Source organism: Rhinoderma darwinii, chromosome 2, assembly GCF_050947455.1.
Source record: "Rhinoderma darwinii isolate aRhiDar2 chromosome 2, aRhiDar2.hap1, whole genome shotgun sequence".
NCBI lineage: Eukaryota > Metazoa > Chordata > Amphibia > Anura > Rhinodermatidae > Rhinoderma > Rhinoderma darwinii.
Genome location: NC_134688.1, coordinates 236303783 through 236324763, shown reverse-complemented (window position 1 = coordinate 236324763; position 20981 = coordinate 236303783). Strand labels below are relative to the sequence as shown.

General features: G+C 40.6%; 1 protein-coding gene across 3 annotated transcripts in view; it reads left to right on the top strand.

Annotated features, from left to right (window-relative positions):
* The window catches only part of REPS2 (RALBP1 associated Eps domain containing 2), a 216437-nt gene that overhangs the window by 122344 nt on the left and 73112 nt on the right, over nt 1-20981 (top strand). For 2 of the 3 annotated variants that reach the window (XM_075852973.1, XM_075852975.1), the window contains 2 exons: nt 8488-8588; nt 19873-20014. In XM_075852973.1, the coding sequence (XP_075709088.1) occupies nt 8488-8588; nt 19873-20014 (243 nt within the window). The remainder of the gene's footprint in view (nt 1-8487; nt 8589-19872; nt 20015-20981) is intronic. The other variant, XM_075852974.1, reaches the window with a different exon arrangement.

The window sequence follows — 20981 nt, the reverse complement described above, 5'->3', positions numbered from 1 at the left end:
TAATGCCCACACAGATGCCCCACACAGTTTAATTCCCCATAGTTGCCCCCATACAGTATAATGTCCCCATAGCTGCCCCATACAGTATAATGCCACCATAGCTACCCCCATAGGGTATAATGCCCCATAGCTGCCCCATACAGTATAATGACCCATAACTGCCCCCATACAGTATAATGCCCCATAGTGGTCCCCCATACAGTATAATGCCTCTACCACTGCCCCATAAAGTATAATGCCCCCACAACTGCCCCATACAGTATAATGTCCCTATAGCTGCCCCATACAGTAAAATTCTACCTATAGCTGTCCCCATACAGTATAACACCGCCTTAGCTTTCCCCATACAATATAATGCCCCCTTAGCTGCCCCTAGTGTCAGTGCCCACATATAAAGTGCCAGGGCCCACATAGAGAGTGCCACACACAGTGCCCATATAGATAGCACCACAATGTCCCCTGTAGATAGTGCCCATACAGTGCCACAGTGCCCATGTAGAGCGCCATTAGTGCTCCCTCTAGGAGCAAAATCCCCAGCCAGAGCATTGGCCACGCTGTGGGTGGGGATTCCGCTCCAGGAGGAGCACTTGATGTCACTGACCATATATGGACAGTGACGTCAGGGGTTCCCTCTAGGGAGTCCCCAGCCAAGGCCTCGGCAACACTCTAACCGGGGATTCCACTCTTGGAGGGAGCCCTTAACGTCACTACAGTGATGTCAGGGGCTCCCTCTAGGAGTGGAATCCCCGGCCAGTGCATCGGTAATGCTCTGGCCAAAGATTCCACTCCTGTAGGAGCCCCTGACGTCACTACAGTGATGTCAGGGACTCCCTCTAGGAGCCTTATACCCTGCCAGAGGGTCGGAAACGCTCTGGCCGGGAGTCCGCTCCTGAAGGGAGCTTCTGACATCACTATCCATACAGGAACAGTGACGTTAGGGGCTCCTCCAGAAGCCGAATCCCGGACAGAGCGTCGGCAACACTCTGGCTAGGGATTCCGCTGCAGGTGGATCCTCTAACGTCACTGTCCATATATGAACAGTGATGTTAGGGGCTTTGAGATGCCGGAATCCCCGTCCAGAGCATCAACAACCCTCTGGCCGGGGAATCCGCTCGAGGAGGAGCCCCTAATGCCACTGTCCATATGAACAAAAGAAGGCAGCATAAATTAATAGTGTCCAATTAGATACTGTCAAAAGAAACCACTAAGTTCTGCTGCCAGCAAAAGTAGATGAGCAATGGTCATTGGCTTATCACTCCCTGCACCTGCTCAGTGAGCAATGTAACTATGTATACAATAATGGTGACGTAGAGGAATTTGAACTGCTGCATTAGGCCTCATGCACACGGCCGTGCCCGTAATCACGGCCTGCGATTGCGAACACGGCCGGCTGGTCGCCGACGCCCGTGGGCCTCATTTTCGTGCCGTGCTCCGATACACAGTATGGGAGCACGGCCCGTAAAATCCGAAAAGTAGGACATGCTCCTTAATTCCCGGCACGGTTCTACGGCACGGACACCTTTCCGTAACATACGGAAAGGTGTCTGCGGCCAATGGATCAGCGCTAATTGCGGACCACAATTACGGAGTATTTTACGGTCGTGTGCATGGGACCTAACTCAGTAGAAATGTGGATAGCTCCTGTAGGCCTCATGCATTCGGCTTTGCACAAACCCTGTAATTTGGCATTGCGGACCCTTAGGCACTCTGCATGCATGGTTCCTCCATACTACGTCATGTGATAAGTATTCAACCATTTTTTTTTCATGAGTCTATGATAAAAAAAACTTTTTTTTAAATCGGACGTACAGTGTGGAACCAGAGGAATCTATGGGGGCCATATTCTAGAACCAAACAACATAGGTCTATATTAATATATCTATATAGGTCTATATTAATATGACTATATTAATATGACAATGTGCATATTGTATATGCTTCTTATATAATTTATACCTACTCTGTATAAAGTAACTATGCTGATGTAATAAAGCCTGAACTTAACCCTGGTTAAATGCAGATTATTAAATAAAAATATAAAAATAAAAAGTGAACAAAAAGGATGGACGGAACAAGAAGTGAACTTTGGTATAGGCTGGAGCCCAGGCAGCATTTCCAATCATACAGTATAAAGATTTGCAATTATATTAGAACATGAGATGTAAAAATGGATATATACTATACTACTTTTACTTTTGCATACCGATGATTTTTACATAACATATCCATGACTATCTATGGTGTATGTAGACAGTCATACTGTTTCCTGATATCTGCTGTTAGGTGAAAGAAGGATCACACAAGTAGGATTTTATCTTTTAGTTTTTATTGTCCCACTGCATTGTATGGAGAATTTGATGGGAGATTTCCACTAATAGGGAACATAAGCTATCCAACACATAAAATGACTTTAATATTAGCCATTCATGGAAAAAATACACAACGTCACTTGTCAGTATCTACAGTGTATAGAAGTGGAGAACTTTCCAAGTAAAAATAGAAAGCCTCTGAGAAACAATACAGCTCTCTACACATATGGTGTCAGCTTGGAAAAGTCCCATAGCGAGCTTCCTTCCTGCACTCAGTACAAACAATTCAAGAGTTTTTACAAAGGTATGAGAACAGATATGAATCCTGCGGAAAGGACATCAGTTCTTCATTAGCTTGAAACAACTAGGAGAAAAATAATGTTTACATTGATTAACATTATAAAAATATTATTCACAGTATATAATGCAGTTTAATATTCAATGTACAGATGCAACCTGATATTGTGTTAGTAGTACTGTATCAAAACCAGACCAGCCAAAAGACTGTAATAGAGAGGCCCACGGCATCAGATGCATGCTGTCTAGAATGTCTAGGGTGTTCATGTTACACATCTTTTTATGTTGTTATATGGTATTATATTATTTATCTACCTAAGTATGTTTCCATAAGCATGGAGCTTTGCTTGGGAATATATATGGGAAACAATAAGGGTTAAAGGCTAAGCCATAAATAGTGAAACCATGGGGTAGGGGGTGTCTCTAGCAAAAGGAAATGCTGGCACTGTCTAATAACCACCTAAAACATTGCATTATTCAGAAGACATACAGTAAATTGCATATAATAATATCCCCGCTGAAGAATAATTATTAAATGCAGGTGTTATAGACTCTAAGGCCTTATGTACATGGCAAAATAATATATTTCTGTAGGCGCTCGTTGTGCCACTATATGGTGCCTCTGTGAAGCGCAGTGAGCTATGGGCACCGTACTATCTGGACAATGCAAATCCATATTAAGATAGTGTGCGTGAGGCCTAAGGTAGGGCTGGGTGATTATGACCTAAATCAAAATCACAAACAATTGAACATGTAACCTTGATTACGATTAATGAACGATTATTTAGGCCACACCCCTTTTGCATGCCAAACTCTCAATTTGCATTCTTTGCCATTAAATTAATATATATCCCCTGAGCCTGCTGTATACTACTGTATATAATATACCCCCTGACATTGCCCCCCACAGTATATTGCCCCCATAGCTGCCCCCACGCAGTATAATGCCTCCAAAGTGCCCCTATGCAGTATAATGCCCCCATAGTGCCCCCATAGCTGCCCCCACACAGTACAATGACCCTATAGCTGCCCTCCACACAGTATAATGCTCCATAGCTTCTCCCACAAAGTATAATCTCCCCATAGCTGCCCACACACAGTATAATGTCCTCATAGCTGCCCCAACATAGTATAATGCCCCATAGTGCTCCCCACACAGTATAATGCCCCTATAGCTGCTCCCACATAGTATAATGCCCCCATAGTGGACCATAAACAGTGTAATGCCCCCATAGCTGTCCCGACATAGTATAATGTCCCATAGCTGCCCCACAGTATAATGCCCCATTTCTGCCCCCACACAGTGTAATGGTGTCATAGCTGCCCTCCACATAGTATAAAGCCCCCCTAGCTTCCCCTATACATTAGAATGCCCCCATAGCTGCCCTCCACACAGTATAAAAACCCCATAGCTGCCCCCCACAAAGTATAATGCCCCATAGCTGCCCTATCATAGTATAATGCCCCAGAGCTGACCCCTCGCAGTATAATTCCCCACAGCTGCCCCCACGCAGTTTAATGCCCACATAACTGCACCCACACAGCACCAATAGTGCGTAATAAAAACAATAAAATACATACTCACCTAACCCCGTTCCAACGACGAGTGGAGGAGATCCCTCTGCTCCTCCGGTCTGTGTTGCTCAGCGCAGACAGGTGCGATGACGTCACTGCTTCACACCTGTCTGTGACGAGCAGTGAGAGGCACGGCACAGACAGGCGCGAGGCAGTGACGCCATCGCTCCTGTCTGCGCTAATTCATGAGCGGCTGACATTACATAGTGAATGGTAGAGCAGGGAGCTAATGGCTCCCTGCTCTACTATTGGATTCAACTGTATCTGGCTCCTCAGGATGCAGATACATTTGAAACCAGGAAATAAAACGAATCGATAAAACCGAAATGCGCAAGATGACATTGTGATCTGCACTAAAATTCGGTTTAGTTTTTCTTCTATTAATTGCCCAGCCCTAGTCTAAGTCCTCTTTCACACAAGTATGCTCTTTTTTGTAGGTCCTGAAAAGTCCTCAGACTTTTAAATTTTGCCTAATCTGGACATTTTAGTGACAGTCATGACATCTATAGGGGCTATTAGACTGCTCTCTTGACAGTAAGTAAGAGCCCAGACATTTCTATGGGTGCTATGTTACAGCCCCATGCAACTTAAAGTTTGTACAGAGCCATGTTACAGGCATGTGCATGAGCCCTAAAGCTTTAATGATGCTGCTATGGAATCTCCCCTGAAACCGTCGTAGATGTTGATTGTCAGTGATGGATCAACGAAAACTATTAGGGTCAGTTGACTTTTTTGGAGCTGATTTTGATGCGGAAACAGCATCATAATCAGCACCAAAAACGGCCAAATTCATCCCCCATTGATTTCAATGGAAAGTAGAAGGGTTTTTTTTCCCGGACGGCTTTTGGCCGCCTGCGGGAAAAAAAATTGGCATGTCCTTTCTTGAAATCAATGGGAGGCAGAAAAACAAGCGGCAGTCATTTCTAAGCGCTTTTCATGTAATTTTTTGCCCACGGTCCTTGCATTATCTTCAATGGCCGCGGGCGAAAACCGCAGCAAATAAATGCAGAAAAATATGTGCAGGCAGTTCAAAATCTGCCCAAAAATTCCTGAAAGAATTCTGAGGCATATATTTTCTGCTTGCAAAAAAAATCTGTGTGAACAGGGCCTTAGCGCTCTTCCACACAGAGAAAAAGAGTTCAGTGAAGCTCCAAATACGGACCCCTTCAAATACTATAGTTTAAATAGCCAGAAGTTTTCTTGTTTTTCCAGTGTGGCTGGTCTATTATGTACGGTTTTAGAGACCTGTTCTATTAGTGTAAGTTTGAGAACACTCGGATCTTCTTGGGGTACATAGTGCAGTGTCTGGGCACACTGTGCAGTGTATAGGATGACCTTTTTTTCGACTGGTGGGTATTCAGTCTCATTCTCACATGTTGGATGGCTCTGCCTACATAATGGAGGCCATATGGGCACTCCAGTAGGTAGATACATTTTTGGATTCCATGGGCATTTTTGGCGATTACATATGTAATTGCATTTGAGGGCAGGGAAGAAGGAGTAGAACTGATATTTGAGAGGTTGACATTCTTTTAATTTACTAGCGGCAAGGATGTTTTTTAATGCGGCTGATCTCCTAAATATCAGATTTGTTTTTTTGGGGAGGGTCAATAGGAGGATCCAATAGGATCAGCCAATGTTTTATTGATATCTGTCTAATTTCTTTATTTGTGTTATGAAGTTATTAGTGGTTATGAAGTTATGAATCTAAAGTTGCTCTGTCTTCAGGAAGTGTTTTTAGGTCTCGTTTGTAAACAGTATTTTTGTTTTTGTTGTAGTGCTTGTTTCTATGCATTTTGTTTTTGTTTAGCATGATTTGGGATTGATATTTATAGGTGATTGTGTCATATAATTTTTTATTAGTCTTTTGTACTGACTATTGAATACATTCCTTAACCACTTTAAAAGCAGCCATGTTTTTTAAAACTTTACAGCCCCTTTATTAGCCTTTGTAAAATCCATTCCATGCAACATATTAACTTAACTGCATGTTACATTTTTATGAATTTGGTACATTTCACAAACATAATAGGGGAGATTTATAGTGTCATAGGATGCATGAATTTAGGAGTCAGCAAAAATTATTATCAAAATGATGCACATGGCATACAAAGTTGGTCACAGCTTTCTAAGCATTGTAAACATATTTATTTTCCTTACATCATTTATGGCTGGCATACATGCACATCAATCATTTGCACCAAAAAATGGCACACGTTTTTTATAACTACTGCTTTTATAACTACTCCTCTTAGCGATTCCTATTTGTCTCAAAATAGTGGAGGTGAGCATGTAAATGTACGGTAACATAAAAACAGAACATAAATTTGGCTTGCACCATGTACTCCATATTTGGAGCAAATTGTAACATAATTCTGGCGCATTTTACTGAGTAAGGCCCCATGCACACGAACGTGTTTTTGCGTCCGCAATTCCTCCGAAAATCCACGGGAGAATTGCGGACCCATTCATTCCTATGGGCCCATACACACTATCCGTGTTTTCACGGGTCCCCGCATGTCCGCAAATCCGTGCCGCACAAACTCAGGACATGTCTTATTACGGCCCGCAAATTCGATGCGAACATGCCCATAGAAGTCAATGGGCCCGTGGAAAATGCGGGTACACCTCCGTGTGTCAACCGCAGTTTGCGGATTTACGGAAGTGTTGCTAGGCAACGACCGGGAATGAGTTCTGTCGTCATCCTGTTTTACCTAGGTTTTTTTTTTTATCCGCATTTTTCGGATTACATACGGATGAACTGCGGATTACATACGGATGAACTGCGGAGGACATTTCACGGAACACGGTCCTGGAATTTGCGGACCAGAAAAACACTACGGTCGTGTGCATGAGGCCTAAATCTCCTTTGTTAAAAAGAGATGAAAGGAGGGAGTGAACATTCTGCAGAAAATTGTGCAAGTGACCACTGGAGACCAGAAAACGATTCAGTTACCTGATCTCATGTTCTGCACTATAGTCTGCTATTACATATCAGTTCAGGTACTAGAGGACTGTCACCTCAAAGTAATATGGTAAGTATGTATCCTATAGTAAGTAACATTGTAAGTTTGAAAAAAGACACATATAGTACAACCTATTGTCTTACAGTGCTGATCTAGTGGGAGGCAAAACAACCCGTGAGTGGTAGATGACCATTCCCCCCACCCCAGCAGAAAAATAATTAATTCCCATCTCCAGACATGATATTTAATAACCTCTTATCTCAGGTCATCTAGTATAGATAATTTGTAATAGCTCAGATTTCACCGTCCTGCAGGGGTTGCCACAAAGGCTAGGCTCACATATGTAGTTTTGATGTCATTTTTTCAAGAGTGTATCCTAAAGAAAGGATAAGGATAAAGGAAGGATACGCCTTTTATTTTTTTTTATATCTACTCATGTGTTTGGATAAAAAAAAAAAATAATAATCTAAAATGTAACTAAAGGGCATGTTCAGACGTGGCGGAATTTTTCAGCTGCAAATGTTGCTGCAGATTTTTTTGTGAATTTGCAGCAACATTTTCATATTTGACAGGTAATTCAGACGTTGCGGATATCACAGCGGACTTGCCACATATTTCAGTTTTTATATGATTAAAGGCTGAAATCCGCAGTGAAATTCCGCTGCTTCTCCGCAACCTAATGTGCATGTTGCGGAATGAAATTTTGCACCGCAGCCTTAATTCTGCACTGTTATTTTCCACAACGTCTAACCTAAGTTACCTAAAAATGTATAAAAAGCAATTTAAAAAACGGCTGCTGCAGATTTCCACTGTGGACTGTCCGCAGCAATTCAACAGCAATTCCGCCACGTCCGAACGTGCCCAAAGACTGTGATCCAGCCAAACTCCACTTTCTAAGACTGTTGGCAGGCACTTGGCATGCCCCTCCAGATGATTGGGACCAACTTATCAAAGATTGTACTTCACTGCCTAAAGTGCTGCAATTGTAACATATATAGTATAGTATATGTGTGTATATATATATATATATATATTTATATATATATATATATATATATATATGTATATATATATAACACATGCAAAAAAATGGAAGTCCATGGAAATGCATATACTATTTGGTATCATACTATCATATAATCTATTATGTCTTGTCTTGTTTTTTATTTATCCCCTACGTTTATACGAATTCTGTTTTCCCAGAAGTGAACTGGTTAAGTGACTTTTAGCAGCCTTCTATTGCTTTAAATTCAGTTAATTACCACTCCGAGCCTTGTAACCATGCAACAGCAGCCTCCGAGTCACATGACCGATCCTTCTTTATTATTCCCTCTCTGCAGCAGCATACGAGACTAGACAACCTGCTCTACTTCAGCAGGATGGACACTTGCCGCTGAACTATGGAAACCAACCTGCACCTCTGCAGTCTTCTATTAGCCGGGTAAGGATATATGATCAAATAAGCAAAATCTGAAATTGAATGCAGCAATCCTGTTTAGATTGTACAGCATATACTGCATATGTATATTTATTATAAGAGTCCTCTGCTGTCACCATAGCTGGCTCTGATAAACTGCAGCACCTGGATTTTTGCTCTAGTTTTCTAGGAATCCACCATTATAAATAATTGCTGCTCATCGTGGAATGTAAAGATTGAATAAGATTATGGAGAAGGAAGGTTGGATGGGAAAATTGCAGCAGCAAATACTGATCTATTCTATAGGCTTGTTCCAGTGACTAGCAATGCATCCATCACCCCTGCCTGCTGTCATTATCACATTTAACTATATATTTCATAACCGCAGAACATAGGATACAGCAAGATCAGAGTTAATGAGGTATAAAAGGATAAAGTTTTTTTGTGAATTTTCTAAAGTCACACATACTCTGAATGATTTAGATACCATTGCATTCTTATATTTTATGAATACATGGGTTCACATATATAATTATAGTTTTATTACTTTGTTAAAACTGACTATAAATTCTAATAAAGTGATCCCATGTACCGTCAGTGGTTACTGATAGCAAATAAGGCTTGCCGAAAACATAGACAATACAAAATGTGCAGTTTGCATTCTACAAAAGGCTTAAACCTTCACTGAATTAAATATATAAAATAACAAAAATATTATAAATATATATTTTGTAATATAACTTTATGGTTAAATCATTACAGTCAAATGTAATTATAAATATACACATGTGTATATTACGTATCACAAATTAGTGTCACATTAATACAGGCAATTAATAAAAGAAGAATAGACTAATACTTATTAACAGAATGTGGTTAATCCCTTAGTAAATCTTTACTAAATACATAAAATAATTTGGAAACAATTGCTTTCATAAACATCATAATGTGCACCGAAGCATCCAGGAAAGAGTACAGTCTATATTAGGCTGTGTTCACATCTGCATTGGAGGATTCGCTAGGAGCCTCTGTTGCAGATCCGGTCAAATATGCTGGAAAAAATAGTGCAGCGTGCGGTAAAACGATCCTATGACGGAACAGAAAAACTGAAAAACAAATGCAGATGAGGACCCAGCCTTATTGCTGCTCCCCCATTTGTAAAATTCTGCAAAATATTATTACTCTCCTTATCTTTATTAGGCTCTGTTCACACTTTTATCATGGCTTTAGTTCCTATAATGGGATCTATCAGCTGAATAATAGCAAATGGGAACAGATCCTAATAGTGTGAATGTGCTTTTGCCTAAGGAGAATTATGATACTATTTGTGTATGGGTTTTGCAAAATAAATTCATCAATTGCCTCAGTCATTTCAGTAATTTTGTTTTGTTTTAAATAATGAAAGGGTGATACATACAAAAGCTTTTTTTTTTTTGAGGTGGAAGATTCCACATTGCCTATTTAAGATACCCCTTGTATAGGCATGGGATACTAAGGTTTTGCTACAAATGGAAAATAAATTTGAACGGGGTCATTGGAGTTTTCACCATTATGGTATACTATGAACCTGGATGAATGTAAAGATCTTCCAGAGCTCCCCCTCCTAAAAATAAAGGGAATAAGGAGGATAGAAGATGTGGTTGAAGGGGGAAGAATTAAGTCATGGGAAAGTTTAGTTGAGGAGTTTGGTTTCACAGAAAAAGAGAAATATTTCTATGTCCAATTCGAACAGGCAATAGCATATACAGAAAATAAGGACATTTTTTAGAACTATTCCATGAACATAATTTATAAGCGGCTACGATAACAGGAAAATACCTTTGTCAAGAATTTATAGGTCCTTAATAGAAAGGAATACCGAAAACGTAAAATTTAAATGGATTAATAATTGTGAGGCAGAGATAAACGCTATAGGGGAGATTAAATGGTAAACTTTTTATATAAACATAAAAAAACCTCACTTAACTTTAAGCATCAGTTGATTCAATTAACTTAATTCACAGATTCATTATACCCTGCAGATGTTGGGGAAAATGGAAGGATATTTGTCCTAGATGTAGAAAAGGGGCTGATTATATGCATATCTTATGGAAATGTGTGGAAATAGTTAGGTTTTGGGATGGAATCTTTAGTGAAATGTCTGAACGCCTAGAAGTTGATGTCTACTTCTCACCGCACTTGGTGATAGTAGGGGACGACTCGGAGGTTAATATCGCAAGAGGGGAAAAAATTGTTTAAGAAAGCTTCTATTTGTTGCAAAATTGCAAATAGTAAGAAAGTGGCTCTCAAAATAGTTCTCCAGAGGTAAAAATATGGAAACAAAATGTCTAAACAATAGTGAAATATGAGATGTTATATTACCGTAGCATGGGGATCCAGAATAACAAAACACTGTGGGGTAAATGGGAGTGAAGGTGTAAAAGCCAGGCTGGTCTTAGAGGGTGGGCAGGGAGGGAATTAAATATTTATTGTTGGTTATTTATGTACCTGGATATTGTGATAAATGAAATAAATTCTTTAAATAAAAAGAAAAACTCATGGCAAATAAATAGCGTCTGAGAGTGAATGTTTATTAACACAGATAGAGGTGGTTAAGCCATGTTGAAATCTTTGCTTCCATGACCCCATGCACATGATATTGTCAGTTGATGCTGCCTAAATCTACAGAATCTGACAACATTGATCTAAAGTGTGTGGTGTATGGGATCCTCAAGATCAGTGATTCACAACCTTATTACTGTGGGGAAAAATATTTTCACTCTCAGGGAACTCCACCTCCCATTCCTACCTCAAAGCAGCTTGTAGGGTAGGGTAAAGCATTCTATAATTTTATTTTTTTCCAAGATTTGTTGACTGCTTTGCCAGTACCGATGGCATGCGTCTATAAGCCGGCTAAGTTTGCATGAAAAGTTTGCTATCCCTGGTGTAAAAGTGAAGCTGCTGCTACTGCCTTCTGGGGGACTTCTCACCAGGATCTCTTGGAGGAAGCCCTGATAAGGAATCACTGCCCTAAAAAGTATACAAAGTTCACTGCTCTCTAAAAATATAACTGTGCATATGCTTTTGCAGTGTTACAAAGATCGGTTCTAGCGTAGACTTGCTTTGACCATTAACCCCTCTGCAATTAGCTCTGTATTTCTATGTCACATTAAAGTTGTACACTAATAATTTTAGTTTCAAAGTTGCCTAGTTAAGCACATTCACAAAGGTGCCTGTAGTAAGCTACAACAATATGTGTCTGGAAAGATGCCCCTCTTATGTTTTCTAGTTGGATGGATTAGAATGACCCTTTGCTCACAATGTTGTGTCAAATTTTTAATTAACAGAAATCTTTGAGCAGTTCTAAAGGGGTTTTAGCGCACTTTAGTACTCTGGAAATCCATAGTGGTCTGAGATCAGACTCCATTTGATTGTGGTGTCCAAAATATAGAACAAGCTGCTTCCACACAGTGAGCAGACAGAGATGCCACGGACACAAGATCTGTGTCTCCCAGGGGCGTCGCTAGCACCTGGCCTCCGGGGCCCAAGCCCCTGGTCTTTGGCTCGGTTCTCCGGGTGACTGCGGCTATAGCGGTCGCAATTGCGACAGGGCCGCGGCCCCCAGCTCCACATCTATAAAAACTTACTATACTAACTGGGGTCTATGTCATAAAATACACGGGCCCCTGTTACTATAGTAATAACACCATACTTACCCTTCTTCGAGAGCACAGCGGAAGTCCTGGTGTCTTCTCGCGTCATGACGTGGAGCAGGGCAAGTGTAACATTACTGTCTGTATCTAAGCCTGCCTTGTGGTAGGCTTAGATACAGAGTAGGACAGACAGTATCACACATGAACCCTGTATTTATGCCTACCACATGGTAGGCTTAGATACATGGCCCATCTGTGATCCTGTCTGCTGGGCCCTGTATCTAAGCCTACCACCTATGTTACTAATGTTTTTTTTGTATGTTTGTGTTTTTTTTACAGGTTTGGTTGTTGGACTACGTCGAATTCGAGGACTACTTCGATGACAGCTTTTTTTATTTTCAATAAAATGATTAACGAGGATTGTGTGTTTTTTTTTTTATTTCAATACAATATTTCTTCTATGTCTTTGTATTTTCTTTTAAACTTCATTACTACCGCCTTCGTAATGGCCGCTGGCTGATTGACATTACTAAGGCGGGGCTTAGTGTTAGCCGATGCAGAGGCTAACACTAACCCCCCAATATTACCTTGGTACCCACCACAAAAACAGTGGCTCTTCCCACCCTGGTAATGCTAGGCTGCTGCTGTGTTGTATCTGTCCCCCCCCCATTTATCATAACTAGCCAGATACAACACATCAGCAGCAGGCGAGCATTACCAGGGTGAGATGACCCACTGTTTTTGGCCTTTCCCAGACTAATAATACCACCCTGTGGCCGCCCCAGTGTCCGTCTATCACTACAGATGGTCAGGTACTGGATCGTACTCAGCTGTTCCCGATTCCCCTGGTGGCGGTGGGTACCGGGGTAATAATGGGGGATTAGTGTTAGCCTTTTCACTGGCTAATATTAAGCCCGGTCTTAGTAATGGACGTTGTTAATCAGCCAGCGGCCATTACTAAAGCGGTAGTAACAAAGTTTAAAGAAAATACAAGGACACAGAAAAAATATTTTATTGAAATCAAAAACCCACACAACCCTCATTAACCATTTTATGGAGAATAAAAAAGCTGCCATTGAAGTAGTCATCGAAACCGACGTAGCTCAATAACTGAACCTGCCAAAAAACACAAACACACCGAAAAAAATAGTAACACATAAAAAAGCAAAGCAATTATTATAATTTCCTTTCCTGGGTCCAGCGCTGGAGCCGCAATGTCTGCGAGATGGGCCGTATGTTCAATCCTGTCATGTGCTGAGCCAATGTATCTAATCCTATCCATATTTATAGGGTCGTAGTGCTATAGATATGCTGTCTTATACATACATATACTAGTATATACATACATACATACATACATACACACACTTTTTTTGGGGGGGGGGGGTGAACATATGTTAGTACAAGGATACTTACTTCTGGGGCCCTGTATCTAAGTCTATCATGTGTGATACGGTCTGCTGGGTCATGTATCTAAGCCTATCATGTGTGATACTGTCTGGTGGGGCCATTTACCTAAGCCTATCATGTGTGATACTGTCTGCTGGGGCCATGTATCTAAGCCTATCATGTATGATACTGTCTGCTGAGACAAGGTGGTTATATGGGAATATCTACATGGGACTGCATGGCACTATCTACAAGGGGGATGTATGGCAGGGGGACTGTGTGTGTACCATACAGGGGTTTGTGACACTTTATACAGGGGGCATTGTTTGGGGCACTCTCTACAGGTGTCTTTGATTAGACCCCCGAGACATAACTTTTCTTGTTTCCCCAGAAATGCCAAATTTGTACAAGGATACTTACTGCTCGGGCCCTGTATCTAAGGCTACATTACACACGAGCATGACAGATTTACGTGCGTAAAAAATGCACGTAAATCTGTCCATGTGTTTTGCATCTGTGTGCTTTGCGTGTGGCATGTGTTTTTCATGTACTTGCAAGCACTTTTTTTTTTCAGTGTAACTGATATGTGAAACCGCACAGCACATGGATGTCGTCCGTGTGGTGTCCGTGGTTTTCACACACCCATTGACTTCAATGGGCGACTGGGTGGGTGAAAACGCACCAATATAGGACATGCAGTGAGTTTCACTCAACAGACTCTCGCTTGCGTAAAACTCACGCGTGTGTGAATAGCCCTATTGAAATTAATGGGGACGTGTGCTGTGCGTTGTTTCAACACACAGCACACGGACGAGATTCACGCTTGTCTGAATGAGCCCTAAGCCTATCATGTGTAATACTGTCTGCTGGGGGCCTGTATCTAAGACTATCATGAGTGATACTGTCTAATGGGGCCATTTATCTAAGCCTATCATATGTGATACTGTCTGCTGGGGCCATTTATCTAAGCCTATCATGTGTGATACTGTCTGCTGGGGCCCTGTATCTAAGCCTATCATGTGTGATACTGTCTGCTGGGGGCCTGTATCTAAGACTATCATGTGTGATACTGTCTAATGGGGCCATTTATCTAAGCCTATCATGTGTGATACTGTCTGCTGGGGCCATTTATCTAAGCCTATCATGTGTGATACTGTCTGCTGGGGCCCTGTATCTAAGCCTATCATGTGTGATACTGTCTGCTGGGGGCCTGTATCTAAGACTATCATGTGTGATACTGTCTGCTGGGGGCCTGTATCTAAGACTATCATGTGTGATACTGTCTGCTGGGGCCATGTATCTAAGCCTATCATGTATGATACTGTATGCTGGGGGCCTGTATCTAAGACTATCATGTGTGATACTGTCTAATGGGGCCATTTATCTAAGCCTATCATGTGTGATACTGTCTGCTGGGCCATTTATCTAAGCCTATCATGTGTGATACTGTCTGCTGGGGCCCTGTATCTAAGCCTATCATGTGTGATACTGTCTGCTGGGGGCCTGTATCTAAGACTATCATGTGTGATACTGTCTGCTGGGGCCATGTATCTAAGCCTATCATGTATGATACTGTATGCTGAGACAATGCATCCAATTCTATTCAGCGGTATAGCTATAGGAGCCTTAGTCTTATAGATATGTATGCAAAAATTTATTAATTTTTATGGGGGGGGGGGAGGGGGTAAATATATGTCTCGGAGCTTGTGCCCCTGGTATTTTAAGACCCTAGCAACACCCCTGATATTTCCCCTGCATTCCTCTTAATGCAGATCTCTGATCATAATGATCTTATGGTCAGAATATCACTTATTAGATCACTATTCATGCTCACTTTGCTTTCTCGGGCCCAATAGGAAAAACAGAAAATACAAAAATCTCATCCATACTATCATCAGCCATCCTGCATTACACAAAAGCATTTTGCATGGACATATTTTATTTATGAGATAATGGTCCCACGACAAAATGTGTTATCCTAGACCCCAAAAGATTCCTTGTCCACAATTTGCCTGCCATCTGTCTGCTGCAATGCCTACCTGTGTGCAGGTACTGTATATGAGCTAAGGGGAGGGAGACATAATTAAAATGAGGGCCGTTTTCCGCAGTCCTTATAGCCATACATCAAACATGTATATAGTTGGTATTGCCAGACATAAAATAATTAAGGGATTTTTTTTGTTAAATGACATTGGACTACAAAAAGGACAAATTATATACATAATATTACCATACTAAAACCCCATGTGTCTCTTAAGATTCACATTTTAAATATGTCATTCTAAAAGGTGAAATGAAAAGGTTTAATGAGTAAATTCTTAAATACATGACACTTAAACACATTTTATTTAAAGAGAAAGATGTTAGCAGAATAGACAATGCTAGCCTTATTCCCATGTAGTGTTAATGCATGTATTAAATATAATAAAATATCAAGATTGCTTCAACTCAATAGAAAAAATATACATAATAAATGAGTTCTTTCATTCCCTGCAATTCCAAAGATGTTCCATTCTGTAAATATTAATTTTTAAATATTTGTTTTATATTGAACTTTTATTCTGCATATCAGACTAACACAGAGCACATATAATTTACAAGGTTACACAATGTCATCTCATAAAATGAAGACCCATGCATCAATTAGAAGAGATGCATAATAATAGAAAGTGACGTAACAAAGATTGATATATTTGTTTTTGTTTTCAGAGTATTATTAGTATGACGGGGTAAACAAGTCACTACCGCTGTTTAGTGCAAAATATAAGAAACAGCAGCATTTTAAAAATATTTGTGGCCAAAAATAAAACAAAAGAATAATGATAATTATAGGTGCCTTAAAATGATAAAAGAAATGTAAAAATGTAATTGGGAGAGCCTGCTTCTAAATTTTAAGAATAAGATGAACTGTTAAATTACTATTTGGCCCATTAGACAGTCCTTTATTTGACTGCAATTATTGTAGTCTGAATGTGCTAATTTAGTGGGCCACCTTGTGGTGACATTAGAATGAAAACAATGGAGGTATAGCAGATACTTATAAATTCAGTATGTACCCTCAGAGGGATAGCAGGCGGAGGATTCCTCAAAGTGATTGTTTACCAGCTAACAGATGAATGATAATGGCCAGTGTGATGGCTTTAGTATCAACACATTCTAGATTAGCTAAAAGAAAATATTAAATGGGTTATCTGTTTTGATATAAACGTGGTTCAAATAACAGATCAGATGAAGTGATCATATTTGCTAATGTGTAACAGTTTGGTAAAGGTCAGTTACAGAAAATTAGTCTCAATAGACAAGGTAGGTCAGATATATACATAGCTGTGGATGTTTCGCAATCAACAAAGATATCTGTAAAAACACAATTAGAACACAATATACTACCAGGTCTTCTGCTTTAACCCCTTGTCATATCTAACCATAGCATTCATTTAATAAAAGTTTTCATTTTAAGGTTTAGTTGATCTTTCATCCTTTGTGAGATTTCAGTTCCTTTATTTGCTGGATTAATTTCCCAGTAGCAGCACCAGCTGCAGATACAGCCTAGGGTATAGTCACCTAATGAATTCCAGAACAGACTGATCATTCACTTATGTGGAACTGTATTAAAAAATAGAGACTTCCGAGAAGAGAATTATATCTTCTTACAAGTGATCGATTGTCATTCTCATAAAAAAATAATAGCTCTAATAATTTGGTGTTCCCACCAAAAAATCATGAGAGGGAATTGCACGCCTGTATGTCTCACTCCTCCCTTTTCTTGGTGCAGCTGACACCCATTTTATCATATCAGATTCAGCCTCTTGAATTTACTGTGCATAATTTTACAGTCGCTTTATAAATACCCTTGTCACGGGGCCTGTGGCTAAGGAGACTGCCATTGTCACGGGGCCTGTGGATAAGGAGACTGCCATTGTCACGGGGCCTGTGGCTAAGGAGACTGCCATTGTCACGGGGCCTGTGGATAAGGAGACTACCATTGTCACAGGGCCTGTGGATAAGGAGACTGCCATTGTCACAAGGCCTACAGAGGATGGTGTGAATCCACTGATCCGGGCAGAGGAGTCTAAGGAATCCCCAGTCATTCCCCCTTTGACGCCTATACCGGGATCTGGACTGCTGAGAATCCCCAGGTCGCTACCCCAATATATTCTCCCTTGGCAACAGCCGACATGGACAGGAGAGGTATAGAAGCAGGTGACTGAACACAAGATCTGGTATAGCACAGGTCAGGGCAGGCGGCAGACTATCACTTACGGTTAACTGGTCAGGGCAGGTGGCAGAGGGTTGTCACAGGCAACAAGCAAGAGGTCAGGGCAGCCAGCAGGCAAGGAACAGGCAGGGTCAAATTACAGGTAATCCAAACAAAGGATAATGCAGGGTTTCACTAGAAAGCTAGGATAAACCTAACCTAAACAGAAGGGAGGTTCCTTTATACCCTGGAAAGCTGGGTGAATAATTTTTTTCACCCTGACCCTTTAAGGGGAAAAAGGTCAGCGCACCAGGTAGTGCGCGAGATGCAGTAGGAGAGCATTGGTGATGGAGGCTGTGACCAGACCAGAGTGAAGAAGGGTTGCAGCGCCGGCCAGGAGCCAGAGGATACAGTTGGGAGGTAAGTATACAGCGGGGACCGGTAGGCGTTATAGACATATTTTACGTGACTACAGCAATGTTAAATCCAGTTGCGAAAAGCCCTATTTTCTTTTCCATGTAAAGCAGATACTGCAAGTAACCGTAATGTTGAACTAAAATGATATATAATGTCTGGTATACTGCCAGGGGCGTAGCTATAGAGGGTGCAGATGTAGCAGTCACACCCGGGCCCTGGAGCGTGAGTGGGCCCAAAAGCCCGTCAGCCGCATAAGAAGACACCAGTATTATAAATGATATATGGTAGGCGGGGGACTTGTTATAGATTTTGCATTGTGGCCCAGGAGCTTCAAGTTACACCTCTGTATACTTCACTTTATTTATCACTATATGTATGTTTTTACGTAGAGCAATTTGTAATTTTTGTTAAATTGTTGTTATTGAACCATTTTCACATTTTCTTGAAAATAGAAATACACGGTAATAATAGTGAGAGGCATGTCTAGAGGAAGGGGGGATGATCACGTAAGACCCTTCGGACTGAAATGATATCAGATGTTGATCCCAATGTTATCAGATCTTCTGCAGAGAAAGATTGGGCTGTGTCAGTACCTGTTCTGACTCTTGGAAGGCAGGAGGGCTGTGAAGGAAGATCCACAGCTTTCTTTGGTATGAATATTGGGCAGAATGACCATGTTTGTCCGATGTTGCTTTATGAGGGTGCTATTGGTGCATTCTTCGCTGGGCTCTGTTCCCGATACCAAGCAATGCCTGTGAAACAATCATCTCGTTTTGGTTAGGAAAGGTTTCAGTGACGGCTTTCCACAGAGAGTTAAATCTCTTGACTCCTGTAGGTTATGGATTGTTTCGTTCCTGCTGAATAGCTTTGCAAGCTGCTGCCTAAACACAATATTCTGCTTATTACTATAGCTAAATATGCTAGGGACATCAGGGCATAGTTGGTTAAGCAATGGAGAACCCTTCTACCTGTTTTCAGAAGGACTATATTATTAGGCAGTCCCAAAGACAGTGAAAGTACAAGATGTGGTCACACTGGGACAGGTGGCAGGTATATCTGGGCAGTTTACCAGCAATTTAACACACACACACACACACACACACACACACACACACACACAATTGTTTACCAAGCATGGGCAGACCTGCAGAACTTTGATCATCAGCATTAGAACCATACTTGTCTTTTAAGAAGGGGTATCATGGAGCAAGGCAATTTTTATTCATAGTTATACTGACATCATGTGACAGATCATGTGTGACGCTTTGATTGAACACAGGGAGATCAGATTCAATGATGTGACTTCTGAAGATCATTGGTTTGACCAGATCTTATTTAGGGGTTTCATAGCAAAGAGGGGGAATACATATGCACTCACAAGTTTTCCGTTTTTGTTTTTAAACATGATATTTTTCTTTTCATTCCACTGTAACAATTTGGACTATTTTGTCAGGTCCATTAACTTAAATTAAAAATTAATTTTAATTCCACGTTGTAACTCAACAAAACAGGAAAAACACCAAGAGTGTGAATACTTTCGCAAGACACTGTATAGACATATAAATGGTTCATCTCATTTTATATTTGTGATTCAAATAACTTTTGTGGATCCCTAGTGATTTAATATGTAAAGGTTTCATGCTGCAGTATCTCTAAAAAAAATCTCTGTTCCCAGCAGTCATTTTCAGTTGAAAGAGAATCACAGGACAGTTCAGAGAGTTACTCCGAGGACCCCTGGAGGATAACAGAAGAACAGCGAGAATACTACACAAACCAGTTCCAATCCCTTCAATCTGATCTGAATGCCTTCATTTCTGGTAAGTTAGATCAATATTTTGTTTATTTGGTTATGCAGATAACATGGGTATGTGGACGATCATACTTTATCAGCTTATGAATGACTGGATTTTAGTATCCATTTATATTTATAAATAATCTTTTTTTAGTTATCAGACTGGAATCACTTGTATAGTCCTACATATCAACTTCAAAAGGAAGATAGTACTTCAGAATATGAAGGTTTCAAGAGTCCTAATGTACTGTAGGTGTGCTAGGTGTTCTGTAGTTGTGCTGTCCGGAAATAAAACTGTCTCTTTTAGGTTTTGTCTAAATTCATATGCTTTTCCCCTCAGTCTCCCTCCACATTCTGCGTCTCTTACAAAGTCCTCACACGGAGCAGCGTCAGGGCCTTCTATGCGACACAGCACTCAACGTCACATGCGACGACGTCCTGACGCGTCGTCAATACCTTGTATAAGCCGCAGCAAAGGTGGATTTCCACACAAAATGTAAATAGCTACATATTAGTAGATTAGAAACTAGAGCCATTGCAAACGTTTTGTAATTATGTTTCTTTTACTTACAGAAATATTTACATTTTTCTATTTAGTTTCATTTGCCAATATTGCAGACGTGACAACAGGAAATGCCGCCATATTGGTTGCTATTGAATCTTGTTTTCAGAAACTGATGAAATCCAATCATTTTGTGAGCATTTTGTGAGCAAAGTCTTAGTTTTACCATCAGTATCCAAAATATACAATTTTGCAAAAGTTAGTAAAATGCACATTTTGCTCCAAGTGATCTAAGCCTTGGGGAGATTTTTAATAAAAAAAACATATGCATATACACACAACATAGGCATTTCTATGGCTTTTACTATTGTCGCCTTTCCCACATAAATAACCTAAAATTCTGATATTGTGGAACTTGTGTCTAACACAGCACTGTATGATCTTGAATTAACAAGACCAGGAGTAAAAGGAGACTTCTTTATTAAACTCC